Below are 18,843 nucleotides of genomic sequence, written 5' to 3' on the forward strand. Positions count from 1 at the left end.
CAAAATTAGGTTTATTTTATCAATATTATAAATACTTTCTTGCCCTCCATTTAGCTCCAAAATGAGATGGTAAAACCAGTACAACGGAACAATTTGGGAGCTCCTCAGTCCTAGTGAAAAAGGTTCCCTTTATTAACAAATTAAAATGGAAAATGACATTTTGTCAGTCTAGCAATCTCAGTAGCTGAGCATCCCTAGGGACTTTGTTATTCAAATGACACAATTTCAAGTTGTTTGCATGTGTATGTGTGCACCTATATACATGCATATAGATGTTTATAAATATACGTATATATAGTAATATACACACATTAACAGCCACAGCCACTGAACAAAGATGCTTTAGTAAATTGAAATGTTTTACATGTAATTTTGGTGGACTCCCAGCTGCACACTGGAATTTGGGCCCTGCCCAGTGCAGGCACAGCTGTACTGTACTAACCTAGACCCCAAGTGCTCCAGAGATTCAATACAAATGTGTTACCTTTACTGCAGAGCCTGCTGCTTCTGGTAATGCCACCACACCTGAAAAGGGTAAGGAAGAGTCCTGGTCCCAAACTGCCCTCAGTGAACCAACTTCTGATATTCCTTGCCACACAGGAGCCATTGTGGAAAACAACAGATGTGCTTCCCTGTTACCTGCAGATACCAAACATCAGCAGTACCTAGTGCATCAAGGGTTCAGGACACATTGGACATCACAGGCACCACATCCAGCCCATTCCTGCCCTACCTCCAGTGCTGGGGGCTGTTTTTGTCACACAGTAGCTGTCTCCTGCTGAGCACACAGCACAGGCAGCTCTCCAGAGACGCGACAGCTCGCTCTGATCATACCACGGTACTCCAGCTTTCAGTGAGAAAGGCAAGCCACGCTCTCTCGCATGCTCTGAGCTCCTCTGGGCAGTCCAAATGGCACAAAATTGCTCAGGAAATCTGCCCATCCTGACCAGCTGCTCCAGAGCCAGCCACAGCTGCAGGCACCTCCTGGGGACCAGGGATGAGCTGACAAGGGGACAACTGAGGACAGAGGGACCAGAAGCAGCTCCCTTATCATAACCCACATCTGGCCTCTGGAGGCTACCTGTGATGAAAGCAAGCCTTTACTGCTCCACCTGTTTCATGGGACTAAAGGATCAGGGAGCTCTCCCAGGCTCAGTGCCCATACTCAGCTTGGCCTCAGCACAGGACAGAGCCAAGCTCCTGTGCTATTGAAAATTCCTCCATTTCCCAGACCAGTAAGCAAACCGAAATATTAAAGTGATGATAACATCATTCTTGCTTTCATCAAATATATAGAAATATTACATTAATGTATTTTCTCACAGCTGGGAAATGTTGTAAGGCCTACCATGAAACCACAGTGTGAGGACCTTTCCTTGCGGAAATATCACATACACCAACACTATATTCTGAGTTTTTATTTTAACAGTTGCCAAATTCTGTTCTAATATATACACATACTTATTTTCTCCACAAGCCCCTGGATAATTATCAAGGGAAGTAATTTGGCTTTCATATTTTATTTTTTAAATGAGAAAGGTAAAGACAGAAAATAAGACAAAATACATTTCATGTCGCCATTGATCTATAGATTACAAATATATATAGTTTCCTTCCAGAGGAAGAAATACTAAAGAAATATTTTGCCCATATCAAATGAACTTCTGAAAACAGGAAAAAAAATTAAAATATATTATTCAGCTCCCCCCCTCCCTACCACAACAATCACTCGTGCTTAAAAAAAAAATTGCATTCATTTGATTTTCTCCACTTCTACCAAAGAAGAAAAACTTATCTGGATAATGACCTGAGTTATTTTCATGGTTTCCAAATGTATGTAACCCCAATGATCATCATTTATCAGAGAGGTACCCCTAGAAAGGGATGTGAAAACAAACAGTTGTGGATCTTTCAAATAGAATAACAAAGCAAAATTCAAAAATGTATTGCAAGAGTTATGCCAAAAGTCAGCCGTGAGCATCTTCATGGGCACTGGTCTGACAAAGTAGAAGTGGAAGCTCTGCTATATTATCAACTGAGATATCTGTAGCAATTGGAAACCCAACAATGAAACATTTTATTTATGCCTGTGTATTTGTTTGCTTTCTCTTCTTTTATGGTTATAAGACAGAGAACAGATGAGTACAGAAGACACAGCTGGCCTTTACAGCAGCTAAGCTTTACATTTCAAACCTATTGTGGGTAACAAGGCAAAGAGCTGCTGCTTGTCTTTCTCCAGGGACAGACTCCCCAAAACTTGGCTCCCTTGAAGAATCAGATAGTTTACAGGTTCAGCCAAAGAGGGTTTTCCCATTCCCAATGTGACCAGGCCAGTGCCCATGTGTTTGTTGGCAGCAGCGAGCCCAGGCTGGCTGCTGATGTTCCAGGTCTCCTTGCTCCCCATGGCTGTGCTGCAAAGGGGACTGGGTCTGTCACTGAGTCCATCAGAATTCCATCAGCATTGCACAAATCTCTCCCCAGTGTAAAACCCATCTTTTCAGAAGTAAAGAACCTATCAACTTGTAGGCAGGCCTGAAACCTGAGAAGAGCTGGGTCAGCCGTTACAGACATAAAAGTGATATGAGAAACCTTCCTGGTGACTTTCTGCTCTGCCATTCAGCATGGAACATCCCATAGAGCTCCTTTCCACACAAATGCCCGTCTTGTGAGGATACCATAACCCAGCATGCCCAGCAATGATGAGCTTGGGTTTTGTCACTGCTGTAAATATGACTGTGCCCAAACCCTGGGAAACAAGGCAATAAGCAACATCCCCTCCAAAAGCAAGAAAACTCTGTGGGGGCTGAGTACTGACAACACAGCTTCTGAGAGGATGGCAGGGGAGGGAATGTAGCTGGTAAAAACACTGGATATTTCTTAAGGGCATCCAGAGCTCCTCAAACATTTTGCTACTGCCTGACCATTTATGAAGACAACACAGAGATAACAGGTAATATTTAACTGATGAGAAGTGAGGGGAACAGGAGAATAAAAGCAATGCAGGAAACTGTAAGGATGGAGGACAGCCTGTTTGGGTGGCTTAATGTACCAGTCATTTGGATTTTGTTCCCCCACATCCTCTTTACTCTTTCCTTTTTTTCTTTTTTTTTTTTAATAAATTATACAGATGAACATGGGAGAAGTTCATGCTACTTGCTGGAAGCAATAAAGGTAAATTTTCACAGCCTATGGATTCCACAGACCTTTGAGTGTCCCACCTCATCCATCATGGGCTAACTTATGGAACATAACCGTTCCCAGCAAGACTCAGTAGCCCTTAGAAACTGGTGGCATGTCCTCAGGTATTTTCCTCGAGAGTGAGAGACACGTGGGTTCCATCAGTTTCTTCCTCACACGAGGCCCGAGTGCCTCAGGTGCAGTCTCGAGATTTCCAGGGATCCTCTGGGACATTTTCAGACGTCAGACTGCTGTCTCCAGGTCCTCGTGGGAAACCATTTGATAGTTTTGTCGACTCTCCAGGTAGGAGGCCAGATCTGGATCACCAGCTTGCTGAGCCCTGTCACGAGGGGTCTTACCCTGTAATGAGAAACATGAAGAGAAATTCTTGTGCTAACACATTGAGAACAACAGATGATTTCTAGACAGAAGACAATTAACAAGTCAGAAGCCTGTCGCAGACATATTTTATGAAAAATCCTTTCATTAGAAGCTTTTCTCCTGAGAAGCTGAGAGGCCTCAGGAACAAAATGTAAACAATGGTTATCTGCTGCTGTGGAATGCAACAGGTGCATCTTTGCTTGGTCTCATGCATTTGTTTTTAATTAATGGCCAATCACAGTCCAGCTGTCTCAGATTCTCTGGTCAGTCAAAAGATTTTATTATCATTCCATTCTTTTTCCTTGCAAGCCTCCTGATGAAATCCTTTCTTCTATTCTTTTAGTATAGTTTTAATAAATCATTTTCTTTTAATATGATATATATTATAAGATAACAAATCAGCCTTCTGAAACACGGAGTCAAGATTCTTGTCCTTTCCTTGTCGGGGTTGCCTGCAAATTCCACAAGAAGGCACTTGACTGGATTTCATCTGTTTCAGAAAGCTTTTTGCAATGTGCAATTCTGCCATCTGAACAAGAGATGATAGAATCATAGATGACCTCTCTTTGGATTATAGGCTTCCTCATAGAGCCCAAGAAGGCAGAAATTGGTTTTGATTGCCCAGCTGCAGCAAAGGTGCTTCTGACTCTGGAGTGTAGAAAACCAACTCACTCTCAGCTGCTGGCCACAGGGTGCTTGTGCTCAGAAACTCCAGAGAGGCAGCTTCTGGACCATGTTCCTAAGCAATCAGATTGTTGTAATGACAGAATACTCCTTGGATTTCATTTTTCCCAGATTTCTTTCTCAGTCAAGCTTACACCAAGAGAGTGCTGTGGTTAGTGTCACATCAGTGAGCACAGGGGCAAGCCAAGGCAAAAGTAAACAGTTAGCCATCCTCACAAAGCAAGCCAGCCACAATAACCAAGCCCCACAGATGCTGTGCAATCAGAAACCAAGGCTCCTGCAGGTGTTCCTTGCCCACAGGCCTCTCTTTTGACCACACAGGAGGAGGACACTGCTGTGCCATGGGGATGTCTCATTCATACCCACTGCACCGAACAGTTTGAGGCCAGGCTCTCACTGTGGTGACAATGACCCATGTTGGGTCATTGAAGTCTGAACTGAAGTCTCTTGTGCTTGTTTAAATAAATACAGTTTTCTCTATAAAAATAGCTTGCTTCAAAGGAGCAACACACAAGGCTGGGGCTCCTTGTGTAAGCCTCAGCACACACAAGGAAGCCTCAGCCACGCAAGCAGCAGGGAGGATGCTGCAGGGTCTCGCTCCGCACAGGGGCTGGTGGGGGCTGATGGAGCTGCCTTACCTTGGAGTCTGTCTTTCTCAGAGAGGCTCCTGCATCCACCAGGAGCTGGCAGACGGCGCGGTGGCGCTGGCAGGCTGCCTTGTGTAGTGCTGTCTCCCCCCTAGACCAAAGCACAGAAAGCAGCCGTGAGACACAGCACAGCAATGCACATTTAGGAAGCATGAGGAGAAGAGCATGGACACAGCAGGATGCTGCATTTCTGTCAGGTTCCCTCTTGCTGGCAGAGGTAGGCATGTGCACTCTCTCCCTTAGCATCTATATCCTTTGACTCAGAAGGAAAGCCTGCAATGCACAAATAGCAAAGAACTTCTGAGGGATGGGAAAGAAACATTGACAGATTTTATGTATTCAGAGGACTGAATGTCATGTTCCCATCCAACCACCAGCTCTGCTAACTGCTGCAAAGGCAAGCTAGCCACCTTCTTATTTCACAGCAGGTGAAACAGCAACAGTGTTTGCTTCTTCCTGCAATTTCTTTCCTCAACCTCATTCTTGGAGCCATCCTAGAAAAATCCTACCCATCAAAGCTATGACTGGTACACTTGATGCCCCAGTTCTGTTACCCTGCTCTCTTGGATATATGAGAGCAAGAACTCTCATGTTCTTCCACCACTGGACTGCTGAGCTACTGGATTAGCAGTATTAGATTAGATTTAATACATGCTTTTCAGAAGAGAAGACTGCGTGGTGGGAGCACATTTGTTGCAAATCTTTTCACTCAGACTACAGCTAAGTCTGGCAGGAATCTAGAACTGACAGAAACTGACTTACTCTTACTGAGAGTAAAGAAATCTATCTAGGTTTGCCTAGGAAGAGAGGAAAGTATGCTTTGAGTGGGTTGAAAAGGAGTCCTTAATGCCAGTATCCAACAAGTAGGGCCATTACATAACCTGTGAAATAACAAATTACAAGAAATACATGTAGCAGGACAAATCTTGCACCTACCTACACAGAGTGCATAAAGGAATCTCAGCCCCCATCTATGACAGGGGATGCTGAAATATTAAGAGGCAACCTTGTAATCAATATGCCCTTGCTGCATCAGAGCTAGTATCAGAGTAGGATACCATCATATTTCCCTCTGAGGACCAAAAGACAAATTCATACTGCCAGTTACAGCTTGAGCCTTCCTTTTCCAAGGATTAGAGGTAAAGGAACCTCTGTAAAGGGAAGCCCTCATAACTGTGCTCACTGACACTTGATGTGGTTGTGCTACACCCCTGGATAAAAAGGACCAGTCCATCCAGTCCCTGCCACCTCTGGGCTTCATTCATGCACCTTGTGCAAAAGGTGTTCTCTGTTAGCAGAGGAGAGCACTGTGGGATGAGAAATGGTAGGCTTGATCCCTAGGAAAAAGACTGGGTTTATTTTACATGTATTACACATATATTCCAGGATTATTCATGCTTTCCTCACATACTTTCATGAAACTTTGATTATACAAGGTGTAAAAAATTGGGAATTGGAAAGGAAAGTAATCTTTTGGGGTTGAGGTTTTTTTTAATAAGAAGGGAGCTGATTGATGTTTTAACTGCTTGATGGAAACCTTCAGCTGCACAAGTCCTGGCCACTTAGGCGAGCTAAGACAGAGCACCCTGGATGAATCAAGAAAGGACTGTAAAAAAAGAGGTGTAGAGCAAGAAAAGTAATTTCCTGACTTTTGGAATTTATTCTTCAGGTTGGTCCCTTAGTAGCTGGAGGCCAGCAACATCAAAACACAAGGCAGGGCTTCTATTCCTCTAGAAACTTTAAGGAAGCATGGGAAGCAATAGGGAGAAAATCCTCTGCAAATCCAATGAATGTTTGTTTTAGGCAAGAAAGCCATATATGACATGGTCAATGTGCGGTTTTTACGGGCCTTATTTCTTTGGTTGGTTTTGAAGAGTTGTACCATTTTACCAGCTTTTTCCTTTTTAACAGTTTGCATTGAAAATCAAGAGTCTGCTTGTTTAACACACATAACACAAAGGAAAGAGTAGGCTGTACTTACGTTTCACTGTCTGTCATGTCCAGCAATTCAGATGGACCTGCAAAAGATAGTCAGGTATGTCATAAAACATTTGTCTGCATGACTAAAAAAATATGTCTACTAGGAGAAATTCCCAGTAAAAATATATAAAAGAAGCCAAGTGAAAGTTCAGCCTGCACAAATATATCAAACTTCAATGTAATATTTGCTTGTGTAAGCCCTTGCACTAATAAAATTCTGGATGCACAGTCGCTGCTGGAGTGTCAGCAACAGGGAGTAGCAGCCTCTAAATTATACTGAGAATGAATATTCATGGAGTTTATTTTCTCACTCTTCACCTTGCTCAATTAAGTGGTTCACATAAGTACAGTACATTGAAAATGCTGATATACTGGAAACCCTGATATATTGCAAGTTAAAATCCATTGTTGGTATTAGAGGGAAAATGTCATTAGGAAGTTGAAATTAGCCAAATTCCATCCTGAATGACATCCCTATGCTGCTCCATTTAATAGTGTTATACAAAATGTAGATCAGGGTGGAATATTCCCAGCAGTCTTTATATTGATATGCAAATCCTGTACTCTACTGGTTAGTAATGATCAGGAAAGTAAGATTAAGAAAAACAGAAGAGATTTTTGTTAAGTGGGGAAAAATAATACATTTAGGTTAATGTCCTTTTGTCCTTGATATTCACTACAGGCAGATATTTATAGAGGCAAATTCCATCGCTGAATTATAGTGATATGGAGAGGCTAGGATCTGGATATCACTTGGAAAAAACAACATTTCCTTTGCAGTCTGTCATAGTATTCTGCTCTCCACTGCTCTGGAGTATAGTGTTAGATGGTATAGGGCAGTTAGCAAGGGAAACAGGAAAACTTTACAAGATTTTTCCTTCCTGCGCTTGAGTATTTCTCTCCAGCACACTGAGACTTTGAAATTCAAGAGTCCTCAAGAGCTTACAGCAAATCTCACCTGATACTGAGGAATTTCACAGTACTTGCTTACAAAGGCCTACACACAACCTCTCAACGTTCCTTTTACTCTGAGGGCATGCCAAAATGGATCAGAGCAGCCTGTCTTTACCTCACTGCTTGAACAATGTACACATGGAGTATCACTGGGGCTCCTGAGCTGCTGGCAGCTCCTTCATTTCATCTTCTGCCATCATGAGAAAGGGTGGTGCTTAGCACTCAGTGCACAGGGCATTGTGTACCACTGCATACTTGCCATGACAGCTCTCCAAACTCAGTAGCCACTGTCAATTATTTAATGAAGCCTGACTCTACCACCACACATCCTCATCTCCACACTTGGCAGTTGTGTGTTCACTCCTGACTATCAAAAAGAAGAGTCAGTCACTACCCCTGAGCTCCCAGGACCACAAAGAAGGATAAAGGGGGACAAGCAGAGCCTCTTGTTGAGAGTAAAAAAGATAATGCCTGGGAAACTAAAAAGACAAATAAAGAAATACACATGAAGAAAAGGAGTCCTTTACATTTCCTAGGAGAAAATCTTGTTCTTTCAGAAATAAAGGTAATTGCCCATAAGTTCCAGCAATGCCACATCTCACTGATAGGGAAGCAGGAATGGTTTGCAATGTGTTAGAGAAGACACTGCCATCTATTAATTCTGCTCGTGGCTGGAGCAAGGAAGGTTGTATGGCCAAGGTGGAACAGGGTGACAGGTCTGGCTTTATGGGACATAAAGGTACTTGCCCAGGTAAGATGAAGAAGCTGCTGAAAGGTAAGTAAAGGTAGTAAAACAGAGAGTATTCAGAAGAATGTGACCAGAGAGGGAGAAGAAAACTGGGACAGAGTGGGTCTGGAGCGAAGCCAAGGGTAAAGGAAAGCTGGTGTGAAGCAGGAAGGAATAGCAGGGCTAGGACAGAGGAGCTCAGTGCTGAGTCTGTGAGTACAGCCCTGAGGAGATGACAAGTACAGCTCCCCTGAGTGCAAAGGGTGCTCTCCTGGATACTGTCCCAAATTCAGCATTTCATGGGAGAGTCCTGACTCCATCTGAACCGTACTGGGGTTAATAATTAGCTGCACAACATGGTACCAGAATTCTTTAATTTCATTCTCTCTGGCCTGTCCCTGAAGCTGCAATGTCCCAACTCACAGCCTGAGTGGTGCCCTTTACTTCTTTATTTTATTTTCACTTGTGCTTCTCTTAAACCATCTCACGCCCTCCTCCTAATTCCCTTTCCCCTCTTTTTTGGACCTCATTTTTATATCAGTCTCCCTGGCGCTGCCAACCGACCATTCCAAATCCCCCTCTGCCCGGGGACAAAAGCTGCACAGATGTGGGAAGGGCTGGCACTGGGAAAGCTAAGGCACTGTCATCCTGACCCAGCAGGGAGGCGGCTGTTTCACTCTGGGACAAGAGGCACAGAAAGAAAAGGGGACCAAGGCACGGAGAGAAAAGAGGACAAAATAACCCAATAGAAATCCGGAAGGGAAATGCATGAGTGAGATTTCTATCAAGGAAAACAGCAGGGGGGGAAATAAAAACAAAAGATAGAAATGTGTGGAGAGGTGGAGGGAGAAAAAAAAAGAGACAGAAAGGGGAAAAAGAGACTGGGGGGCTGAAGAATGGCAGGATGGGGATGGGGGACGGGGTGGGGGGAGACATTCACTTGAAAAGAGCTGAAAAGCATGACGCACTGAGGGGAAGCCCAGCTGAGATCACTCTCTTTCCTCAACATCGCCCATAGACTGTGTAGAATTATTAACTTTTTTCCTTCTCTCCACTAAGGCCCTTCTCCAGTTTCTCAGAGGGTAAAGCAGCCTGGGCTGGATATGGGAGAGGGAAGCCAGGGAGACTCAAAAACAGCTGCTCCTTCACTGAGCTCACTGCAATAAAAAAACCCCCAACACTTTAAGTGACCATATTTCAGAGGCATTTCCAAAATATACAGCTCCACACATTCTTGAAAGGCCTCTGAGCCCACAGCTTAGCCCTCTCCAATGGATGTGGTTACAGCTACCCACAGGAGACCCACAGATGTTAACCCCTGCCAGTCCCATGTCCTGTCAGTCCTCCATAGAACCAGGGAAGAAGGGTATTTACTGTAAGTAGTAATGTCAGACATCATCAACATTTCTGTTTATCTGTCAAAACCCTCTTTGTTTAATAACCTGATTGAGGTTATTATCTGGGGGACAAAACTGGATATGCATCCTTACTTTCGAAGTAGGAATATTTTTAAAATAACAGTAAACTGGAAATTCAGAACTATTTCTAGTCTTTCCCCAACACCACACACTTTTTTTTTTTACTGATGGGAAAATTAACAGTGGTCTTTTTTGCTTCTGTCTTTTAGCTCAGAATTTCCACTGTAATATAGAGGCTAGACAGGTTATGGGAGCATTCCTTCCTAGATGTCTGTCAGCCACATTACCCTAAAATCTGGTACACTTGAAATTAAAACAGGGTATGTTGTACCTTGTGCCTTCCAGAAAAACTAAACTGTTTTCTGCTCAGGCCCCTCACAAGTGACCACTACCCTAAAACATAATGCAAATCCAGACATACCAACAAGTGTCATGCAAACTCACTCTCATTCAGTGCTACTTTCTGATGACTATTTAAACTTTGTCCCCAACACCCATCTCTGTCACAGCAAAATTTCCTTTCCCAAAGCCTTCCAAGGAACTTCTGAATCTGGCCAGGATGCAAATCCAGATTCACTATGTCTCTTAGCTCTGGACTTTGCAGTGCTAAGATTAATGAAAGCATCATCTTTTTTTTAATCAGGGGATGCTTTCTAGTGAAGCAAGGACACTGAGGTTTGAGGACACAGAAATGTTAAGGATGGGATCTCCTACATACTGTATGTTGCAGCAGAAGTTCCCACCACAAACTCCTTAGGCAACTGTAAACATCTTTCCTCTCTTCTGTATAAAATCAAAATACCACAGATGAACTTTACAATTCTTGCTTGTCTTTTGAATGTCTAGAGAGGACAAAGACAAGGCAAATGGAATTATTTGTATAATGTTTATAAATTAAAAAATTTTCACAGCTGCCAGATAAAGACTCCAATCCAAGTTTGACACCAAATACAGATGGTTTAGGAGGCCCCTTTGCTAACAGAGGTTCTTAAGCCTTCCTTAATTCTGCTTGTGTTAAACAAGTGGACAGTCAACTCTTCTCTAATGTACAGGCATTAGGATGCAATGCAGTTGCTGACTGCAGCATTCAAAAGCTGTGGTTGTGATACCTACTGAGTTTGGCCCTCAGTTTCCAGCTAAGCATTTCTTACCTCAGCTACAGACAAGTTTTTAAAGCTGACCCTTCTACTAAAAGTGAAACACTTCTGTTTTAGGTGGGAAATCTTGAGTGAGTGATAGGTCTGTGTCTCTATGTATCTGCCCTTCCTGCACAGGGGATAGACACAAACTGTTTACTGTGCTGGATCAGCAGCCAGCACAGCTCTTCCTGCAGCAGCAAGCAGCTGTTGTCCTGACACCTACTACACTGGTGCTTCAGCTGCTATTCCAGCCTTGTGCTGGGCCACCGTGAATTATCTGGCAGCACTGCACAGCAGTCCCCCTGTGTGACTCATCCCTGCTATTTCTAATTTAAGATAGGTTATTTTCCTCCCCTTAATATCTGAAATCATTCTGATCATGAGCACAGAATAACCTTTCATATAAATGTGCCCTGCATGTTTGTGGAATAAGCCATCTCCATAAAGGACAGCTTTAGCCCCACTACACCATTTTCCTTCTTTTATAATTCTAGTTCTATGTGTGCCACTCCTGTACTGCATTGGATTCATCCCACTGTTTTTCATACTAGAAAGGTAAAGTTCCTGGAGCAGTGGGTTTTGTCTTCTTTTGTTGCAGTTGCTTTTTAGAGATATTCAGAAGATTTTTTTCCCTGTGTGCTTAATAATAGACTTTCTTTGCTGTGTGCTTGAGGATGTTTTACAGAGGAACTCCTATTATCATTCACTATTCCCCATGTATTGGGAAGCAGACAAACTCCAGAGGAAGTCTGACTGGGCAGAGGTAATTGCCAGAACAGAAGTAAGACTCATTTTTATGAAACTTTTATGGGTGGATATTGTCAGAAACAAGAAGCTCCACACAGGGAAACCCTTAGATATTAGTAGCATTGGATCAGGTCACGTACAGTAATTAATGCTGAGAAGATGCCAAATGCCAGAGAATGCAAAGAAAAACAAGGGCATTATGATGATGATGATTCAGCAAGAGAGCTCGTTTGTGGCTGAGAAGTGCCCAGAGTAGAAATGAGTTTCATTAATTGCTTGGTGGGAGAAGAGAGGAGGCCTCTATTAGATTGTGCATTGTCCCATGCACTCCCTGATCCCCAGAGAATGTTAAACAAACAATGCATTTGGAGAAGCCCAGAGGACATATGTCTGGAAAGCTGCAAAAGCCTCCTGCCATCCTTGGGGATAAAGAAGGGAGAGAGGAACTGAGCTGACATTTGCTCAACCTTCTGATTTGTCTTTGTCTAACAGTCCGTAATCCCTCACATTTCTCTATTTACTTTCAAAATTCCCATGGATTCCCTGCTTACATTCTTATCAGTTTAAATTATCTCACTTTAAATATTCATCAAAGTAACTGGGCCAGACTGTCACTAAGCTAAACTTTATGTGTCTAATAAAAATCCTAAAGAGGCATTGATGAATTTGCACAGGTCATGTGTAGTGTGAGAAGAGACCAAGGGCAGTAAGAAAATAAAGGAAAATTATGCCTGTCTACAGAATTCAGTGGCACATGTGTGCACTGTGACTAATGCAACAATCCAGAGCAGTAAATAGAAGGTAGAGTCAGCACTGGTAAGGTTTGCTAGAACTGGTGAGAAAACCAGTCATTCTTTGGATACAAGGCCAGCTGCACTGCCCTATCCATGTGTAGGTATCTATACATAAAGGAGTAAAATAACAATTCAGCCCCTCTCAGTCAGATTTTTGGGGCATGGTTCAGTAGTCCACACACAGATATTTTGTGTTGTTTGATATAGCTATGGGAAAGCCTTGGGATGTACTTGGAATGAGAGAGATGCTTGCTTGGGCTTTGGTTGTCAGTGCAGGTCAGGCCTCCTCTGAGCCTTGTGTGTTCTTGTAGACCCAATCAAATGCCCTGGACATCCAAGGGCCAATGACATCAGACATTTATGTTTATCTAAATAAATAAAGTGCACAGGTAACTGTTCCTGAATCATTTTCTCCAATGACTACCTTGACTAAGATGTCCTTTGAGTTAGTCACGGCAGAAGCCTGCTGCTATTAAGGATGCCCTCCTCACTTCCATCTGCCACCAAAAGTGCCTCTGCCACACCAGAGCAAATGAACTGAGTCACAGATTGCTGCTGACAGTACAGGAACTTGTACCTATAGAGTACCTGACACCTATACGTTAATACCTAACTTAGGGGTCAAGAGTGAAGAGATGCATTGTTGCTTCTTCCCTTCTTAGGCATTGTGCTTTTTTCTTCTCTCTGTACAATTTGTGCAATACCTTGGAGCAACAGCTAACACTTATTCTAATTACCAGAGACAGTCTCTGTGTTCACACTTGCACTGCTGCTGAAATAATGTAGCTGATTTTGACATCCAGAATAGCCTTTGATATTTTGAAGTGGGGTCAGAGAAGAGTTCAGACTAGAAAACTTTTCCTACAGTGAAGGAGGATGATAACTGTGACTTCAGCTCTATGTGCAGAGCAGTGACTATTTTACTGTGCCACTCTCCAGCAGTGAGGGAACAAGGTTACAGTGGTTCAACAGGCAGAAGCTCCTAAATGTGACTGCCTCAGACACAAAAAGAATTGCTGCATAGCCTCTAATCTACTGACAAAGCTAAGAAGAGAGAAAAGGAAAAAAGGGCAATAGCATGATCACAGTCCATAAATACAAAATGGACATCATAAGTTTTTGCTGTTGGGTGGTCTTGAATCTAACAGACATAATACTCTAAGGCTGGAATGGAAACTAGATTAATTTGTCTAGATGTAAGGAAGCAGATTCCTGACCAGTGTGTTATTAAATGCTGAAATAATAACAATGGTTCTATGGGCTCTTTGTCACTGTAAATGTTTTCATAAAGATTAGATGCTTTCTACAACATATGCTCTTATTGAAAAGCAATTCAGAGGATCCCTGTGCCAGAGGTTTTAACTAAAGCTTCACACTGCCTCTTCACAGCTGATGCAAACACGGAAACACCACCCTCCTCAAAAGTGATTCTAATTCTTCTTTTCACACTTTGCCTGGAGGCATCACTCTCATTGCTACCCCCATTCCCAGCCTCCTGCTCACACAGGCTGCAGGTGGACATTGCACTGAGGGACACCACAGATGAGTGAGGCCACCTGTAGCAGCACTGTGTGGTTTTGCCCGAGTGACACTTGGCTGAGGCACAGCTCTGTGGGTCTGGCCCCTGGGACTCACCATGCTCCAGGATGTATTTCACAATCTCACCATTCCCAGTCTTGGCAGCATGGTGCAATAAGGAGCAGTGATCAGGTCCTTGGATTAACAAATTGGCTCCTTTTTTACAACATTCTATGAACTAGAAGGAAAAAACAAAATTAAAAAAAAAAAAGAGAGAGAGAGAAAAAGCATACAGAAGGATAAGATGGGAGGAGGAGAAAAACAAATATGTCAGTAAGTTCTTTACTGCTTCTCATTGTAAGTTAGTATAAAATAGAATAGAATAAAATAAAACATTAATTTAAAGCCAGCTTTTAGGCCCTGATATAAAACATCTGAAACCAGAAGTATTGACAATTAAATGTGTTAAGGAAAACAGTCTGTATTTCGTAAACAATGAGACATTGCTACTCTACTGGTGAGGATTTACTGCTTGCTATGAATGCTTGCAAACCACATCTGGTAACGCTGTTGGGGTATATTAAAATACATGCACTTGATAAAAAGTTCTGGCTTCTTTGCTGAAGACTCACATTTTTCCTCAGCACAGGAGTCAAATATTTTCTGACTAAATCAGGAAACTCCAATTCAAAATTCTACAAGGAGATGAGGTGACTGTCATGGACCTCCCTTGTCACAGTGCCCCTGTTCAGGGCTGGCCAAAGAGGGAGCAATACATGGGGTAAGAATAAGAGAAAACAGCAACCAGACAGGTCTCAGAAATGCTCCAAAATTTGGGGAAGGGGGGTGGGATTCTGCAGATCACTGCAGAAAAAGGAGAGAATTGCTACAGTGAGGACTCATTTATAATGCAGTACACTGAAGAAGGACAAGGAGTTTCCCCATCAAAGCCAGCTCAGGCAAAACATTTTCAAGAAGTGTAAAGGAGACAATATTTTTATGACTGCTTGAAAGACTGCTCCCTAGATGCTGCAGCCACAAGAGCTGAGGCAGTGGTATAGAAGGGAGGCAAAATACCTGCAGGCAAAAAGTTGGCCTAACAGCACTGTCATTTTTACAAATGGCTCCAAGCTGGCTTCTCACAGATGAAATTGCGATCATTAATCACAGTCCTCATCCAAATTCAAGAGCATGTTTTCAGATCCTGACTTGGCTGCTGAGACAGGCAGCCTGAATGGCTGTCTGGTGTGGGACTGCAGTCATTGGCACAAAAAATTTTGCATGAGTAGTTTTGCCTCCCAAACTTACTACACCAAGTCACTACATGCTTTGAGACATCCATTAGGTGATAAAACCACCAGATGAGGTTTGCTCTACCTGGTCTGGTGGTTGCCTAGGTAGACTTTGAGCAAGCTAGCACTTGGGGTCTTGGCCACCAGCCTCACGGGTGGAAAATGTGCTTTCCTGTGTAAGGCTGTGTCAGAAATACCCTGCTGTTCAACACTGTCAATATAGCAATTTCCCTGTTAGTGACTGGCACATTGCTCTGTGCAGTGGGCTCTGAATCCTGGGCAAAAAGGCTCTGGCTAACACCAGATCCTATACACACAAATTTCACACCTCACCTGAATGATGTGTTCCCCTAGTGTTCAGGGTTTCCTGGAAAGGCTGTAAAATGGCACTTGCCAGAAGTCCCCACAGCAGCCTATTTGTGATTTGAGCAGAAGTGTAATAAATGTACAGTATATCTGACAAGAAAAAAAATGTAAGTGCACACTCAGTGCTCTGTACCTACCTTCAGTAGATCACCAGATATGACTGCCTGTAAAAGTGCTGCAAAAGACAAAAAGAAAACTGACGTCAGGTAGAAAGCATTATGCATACAACTCCACAGCTGAGGACACAGCTCACAACACCTGCAAGTTAACATCCCTCAGCTGACATCCCTCAGTCCATTTGCATTCTCATGTACTACCAAAACCAGTGCAAACCCTGTGCTGACACTTATTGGAAAGGAAAAAGACAACCCATGGTGATGAAAGCCATATGGACATCAAGCCATCATTTCCAATGCTCTTCTGGAACTGCAGGCTTCTGTCTGAATTTTTCATTTGAGACTCTTCTGAGATCTTTCAACAGTGTCCACAAGGGGGACAAGGTCAAGTTTCCAGCACCTAAACCATCACTGAAAATACCAGTGTTATCTGCACAGAGAACCTGAAACTATCTACAGACCTGTAAGACTTTGTCACACAGATGATGGAGTCCGTCCCCAGTACACTGAGAATCCCAAATTGTAGATGACTGAGGGACAAGAGCGAAATTTCCTAACAATTACTTGTATTACATATACATTATGAGATGCCAGAGGGGAACAAGTCCCCTGGGTTTGGCAGGCAGGGTCAAAGACAGAGCAAGAGCCAGTCCTCATCTCAGCAGCCTTTGTATTTTAAACAGACATGGAAGCAAAAAGAGACAAAGTGGACAAGGGCTCACAACAAGGCAGGACAGAGCTACAAACAGCTGGGAGCTTCTCACTACCCACTAGTGTCTGTCCTGAGCCTGTTCAAAACAGAAGGGAGGCAAAAGCCTGGGACCTCCTACTGCCCAGAGAAGCTGTTACAAACCTATCACTATGTGTGTCCTTTTCTCCTCCTTCTCCCTATCATGATATATATTGTGAAAAAGAATGATGAATAGTCTGAGAAAGCACTTATGTGGTTTGCATCTTCCAAAACACTAAACATCTGCCTCAACTCACACTTTTTCAACAGTATCTAAACCCATTTCTACCTTTGTGTCTAGGCAGTGCACTCAAATTAAGCATTTCCCCAAGTGCCATCCTTGATAAAGGTGCCAAAAACTCATACAGGAGTAAGCAGGAACAAGTGGGGAAAGATAAGCACAGTATAGCCCTGCCTCTGAAAAAATAACACACAGGAAACTGTATAGTGGGAATTCCATGATGAGCTTGCTACACCTTCAGAAATGACAAGGCATCCAAGCCAAACACTGCAGAAGAGGAAGGATGTTCAAAGGCAACTCAACAAATGTCCTTTTCTTTGAAAACACCTGGGGCTATTATGTAGCTTTCTGGTCTCAGTAATGCCTCATGCCCCAGCCACACAGCACTGGGAAAAGCAAAACCCCAGTCCAGCTAAGCCTGTCTGGAGGAAGCAGTAGCAGCAATTCTTGCAGCTTTAGATTTAGGGCAGTTTTTCAGTGACCATGAGTTAAACCAAATCCTAAAAGAACCCTCAGCATCTATGAGAGCGAGTACACACAGATTTTAGGAATGGAAGAAAGCAAACACCAGCAGGTAAGAGCTAAAAATTCTTCACTTTTTATTTTCAGTGGTTGACATACTTCTTTTTTTCCCAATAGTTCTAACAATTGCTCAGCCCAAATTAATAGCAAAGCAGAATTTAACTCATGTCATTTGCTTTATCTATTTCCCTCTGGTTATTTGGTCAATCTGGTCTTACTAACACCTTTATTCTTTAGGCTTTGGCAGTCTGAACTTGCAGTAGCCTAAAGAATAAATATTTTGCACATCTCATATGTGAAAATCAAATGAACTGGTGACATGAGTTTTTCATTGCCTTCAACATCCAATTTTTTAAGACCTAGCTTCCCTAAGTCACTTTCCTGAGAGACAGTGATAGATTTTCTTATGCAAGCCACGCTGAAGATTACAGTTCAAAAAAACCAGAGAGAGATTCTATGAAAAGCCTGACAAGATGTGAAAAATCTTCTACACCAAAAATCCATAATCAGAAGTGGTCTGGTGATAAGGCTATTAGGACAAAGCAGCTCTAAAACAAATTCAACATAATTAGCCCAATCTTTTCATCTCTTTCCTAAGCCTCAAATCCAGCAAAGCATTTAGGCAAGTGCTTAGCTTTAAGCTAATTACATTCTTTTCACACCAAGTCTACCTGCACTCTTAAAATTAAGTGCTTTGCTACAGTAGAACCTACTGGATAAATGAATACATTACAGATCAACAAAACCAGCTGGCATAACAAGAGATTACACACCAGTGAAATAATTCAGAGATGTATGCCCCAGCAGAGGAAGATTTAGAAGCTATTGAGCTAGAAATGGAGAAAGGTTCTTTAGAATCAGGAGTGTGTTTACATAAATATATGAATATTGCTTAGCACACTAACCCCATAAACCCAAATGGGGCTGCTGGGCATACTGAGGAGGAGGGTGAAGGTGGCAAAAATCACCTGGTTGTTAAAGAGGTGGTGAAGCAAGCAAGCAGATGGTATTGACAAGAGAGAGCAGACTGAGAATTCGGAGAAAAATGCTGTTAACATGCAAAGCCAGGCTAGCTTAAAATTAGAAGCATTAAAGTGAGAATTGTTTTATTTCTTCTAAACAACACTCCACCACTGCTATAATACATAAAATTGACTATGTCACTGTTTTATCATATATTATATACTTTCAGGTCTTAAAGATGTGTCAAAAATCACTTGATTTAATTAATATTAAAATCAAGTCATTGTTTACTCAGTTTCTCCCAAGAAAAGCATTTCTCATTACTAATAAAAGTGTTTTATTGCCTTTTGTATTTATTTAGCAAGTACCTTTATTGCTGATGTGACAGCTTGGCAAAACTGGCAAGTGGGGTGCTCTATTCTAGTATTGAGGAAGCACTCGGTCCCC

General features: G+C 42.6%; 1 protein-coding gene across 4 annotated transcripts in view; it reads right to left on the bottom strand.

Annotated features, from left to right (window-relative positions):
- Positions 1 to 1,403: 1,403 nt before the first annotated feature.
- The window catches only part of DGKI (diacylglycerol kinase iota), a 200,668-nt gene continuing 183,228 nt past the window's right edge, over positions 1,404 to 18,843 (bottom strand). For all 4 annotated transcript variants that reach the window (XM_058023130.1, XM_058023133.1, XM_058023132.1 and 1 more), the window contains 5 exons: positions 15,962 to 15,999; positions 14,284 to 14,404; positions 6,871 to 6,907; positions 4,881 to 4,980; positions 1,404 to 3,537 (listed from right to left, as the gene is read on the bottom strand). In XM_058023130.1, coding sequence (XP_057879113.1) covers positions 3,421 to 3,537; positions 4,881 to 4,980; positions 6,871 to 6,907; positions 14,284 to 14,404; positions 15,962 to 15,999 — 413 coding nt within the window. In that variant the 3' untranslated portion in view covers positions 1,404 to 3,420. The remainder of the gene's footprint in view (positions 3,538 to 4,880; positions 4,981 to 6,870; positions 6,908 to 14,283; positions 14,405 to 15,961; positions 16,000 to 18,843) is intronic.

Source organism: Melospiza georgiana, chromosome 4 (assembly GCF_028018845.1).
Source record: "Melospiza georgiana isolate bMelGeo1 chromosome 4, bMelGeo1.pri, whole genome shotgun sequence".
NCBI lineage: Eukaryota > Metazoa > Chordata > Aves > Passeriformes > Passerellidae > Melospiza > Melospiza georgiana.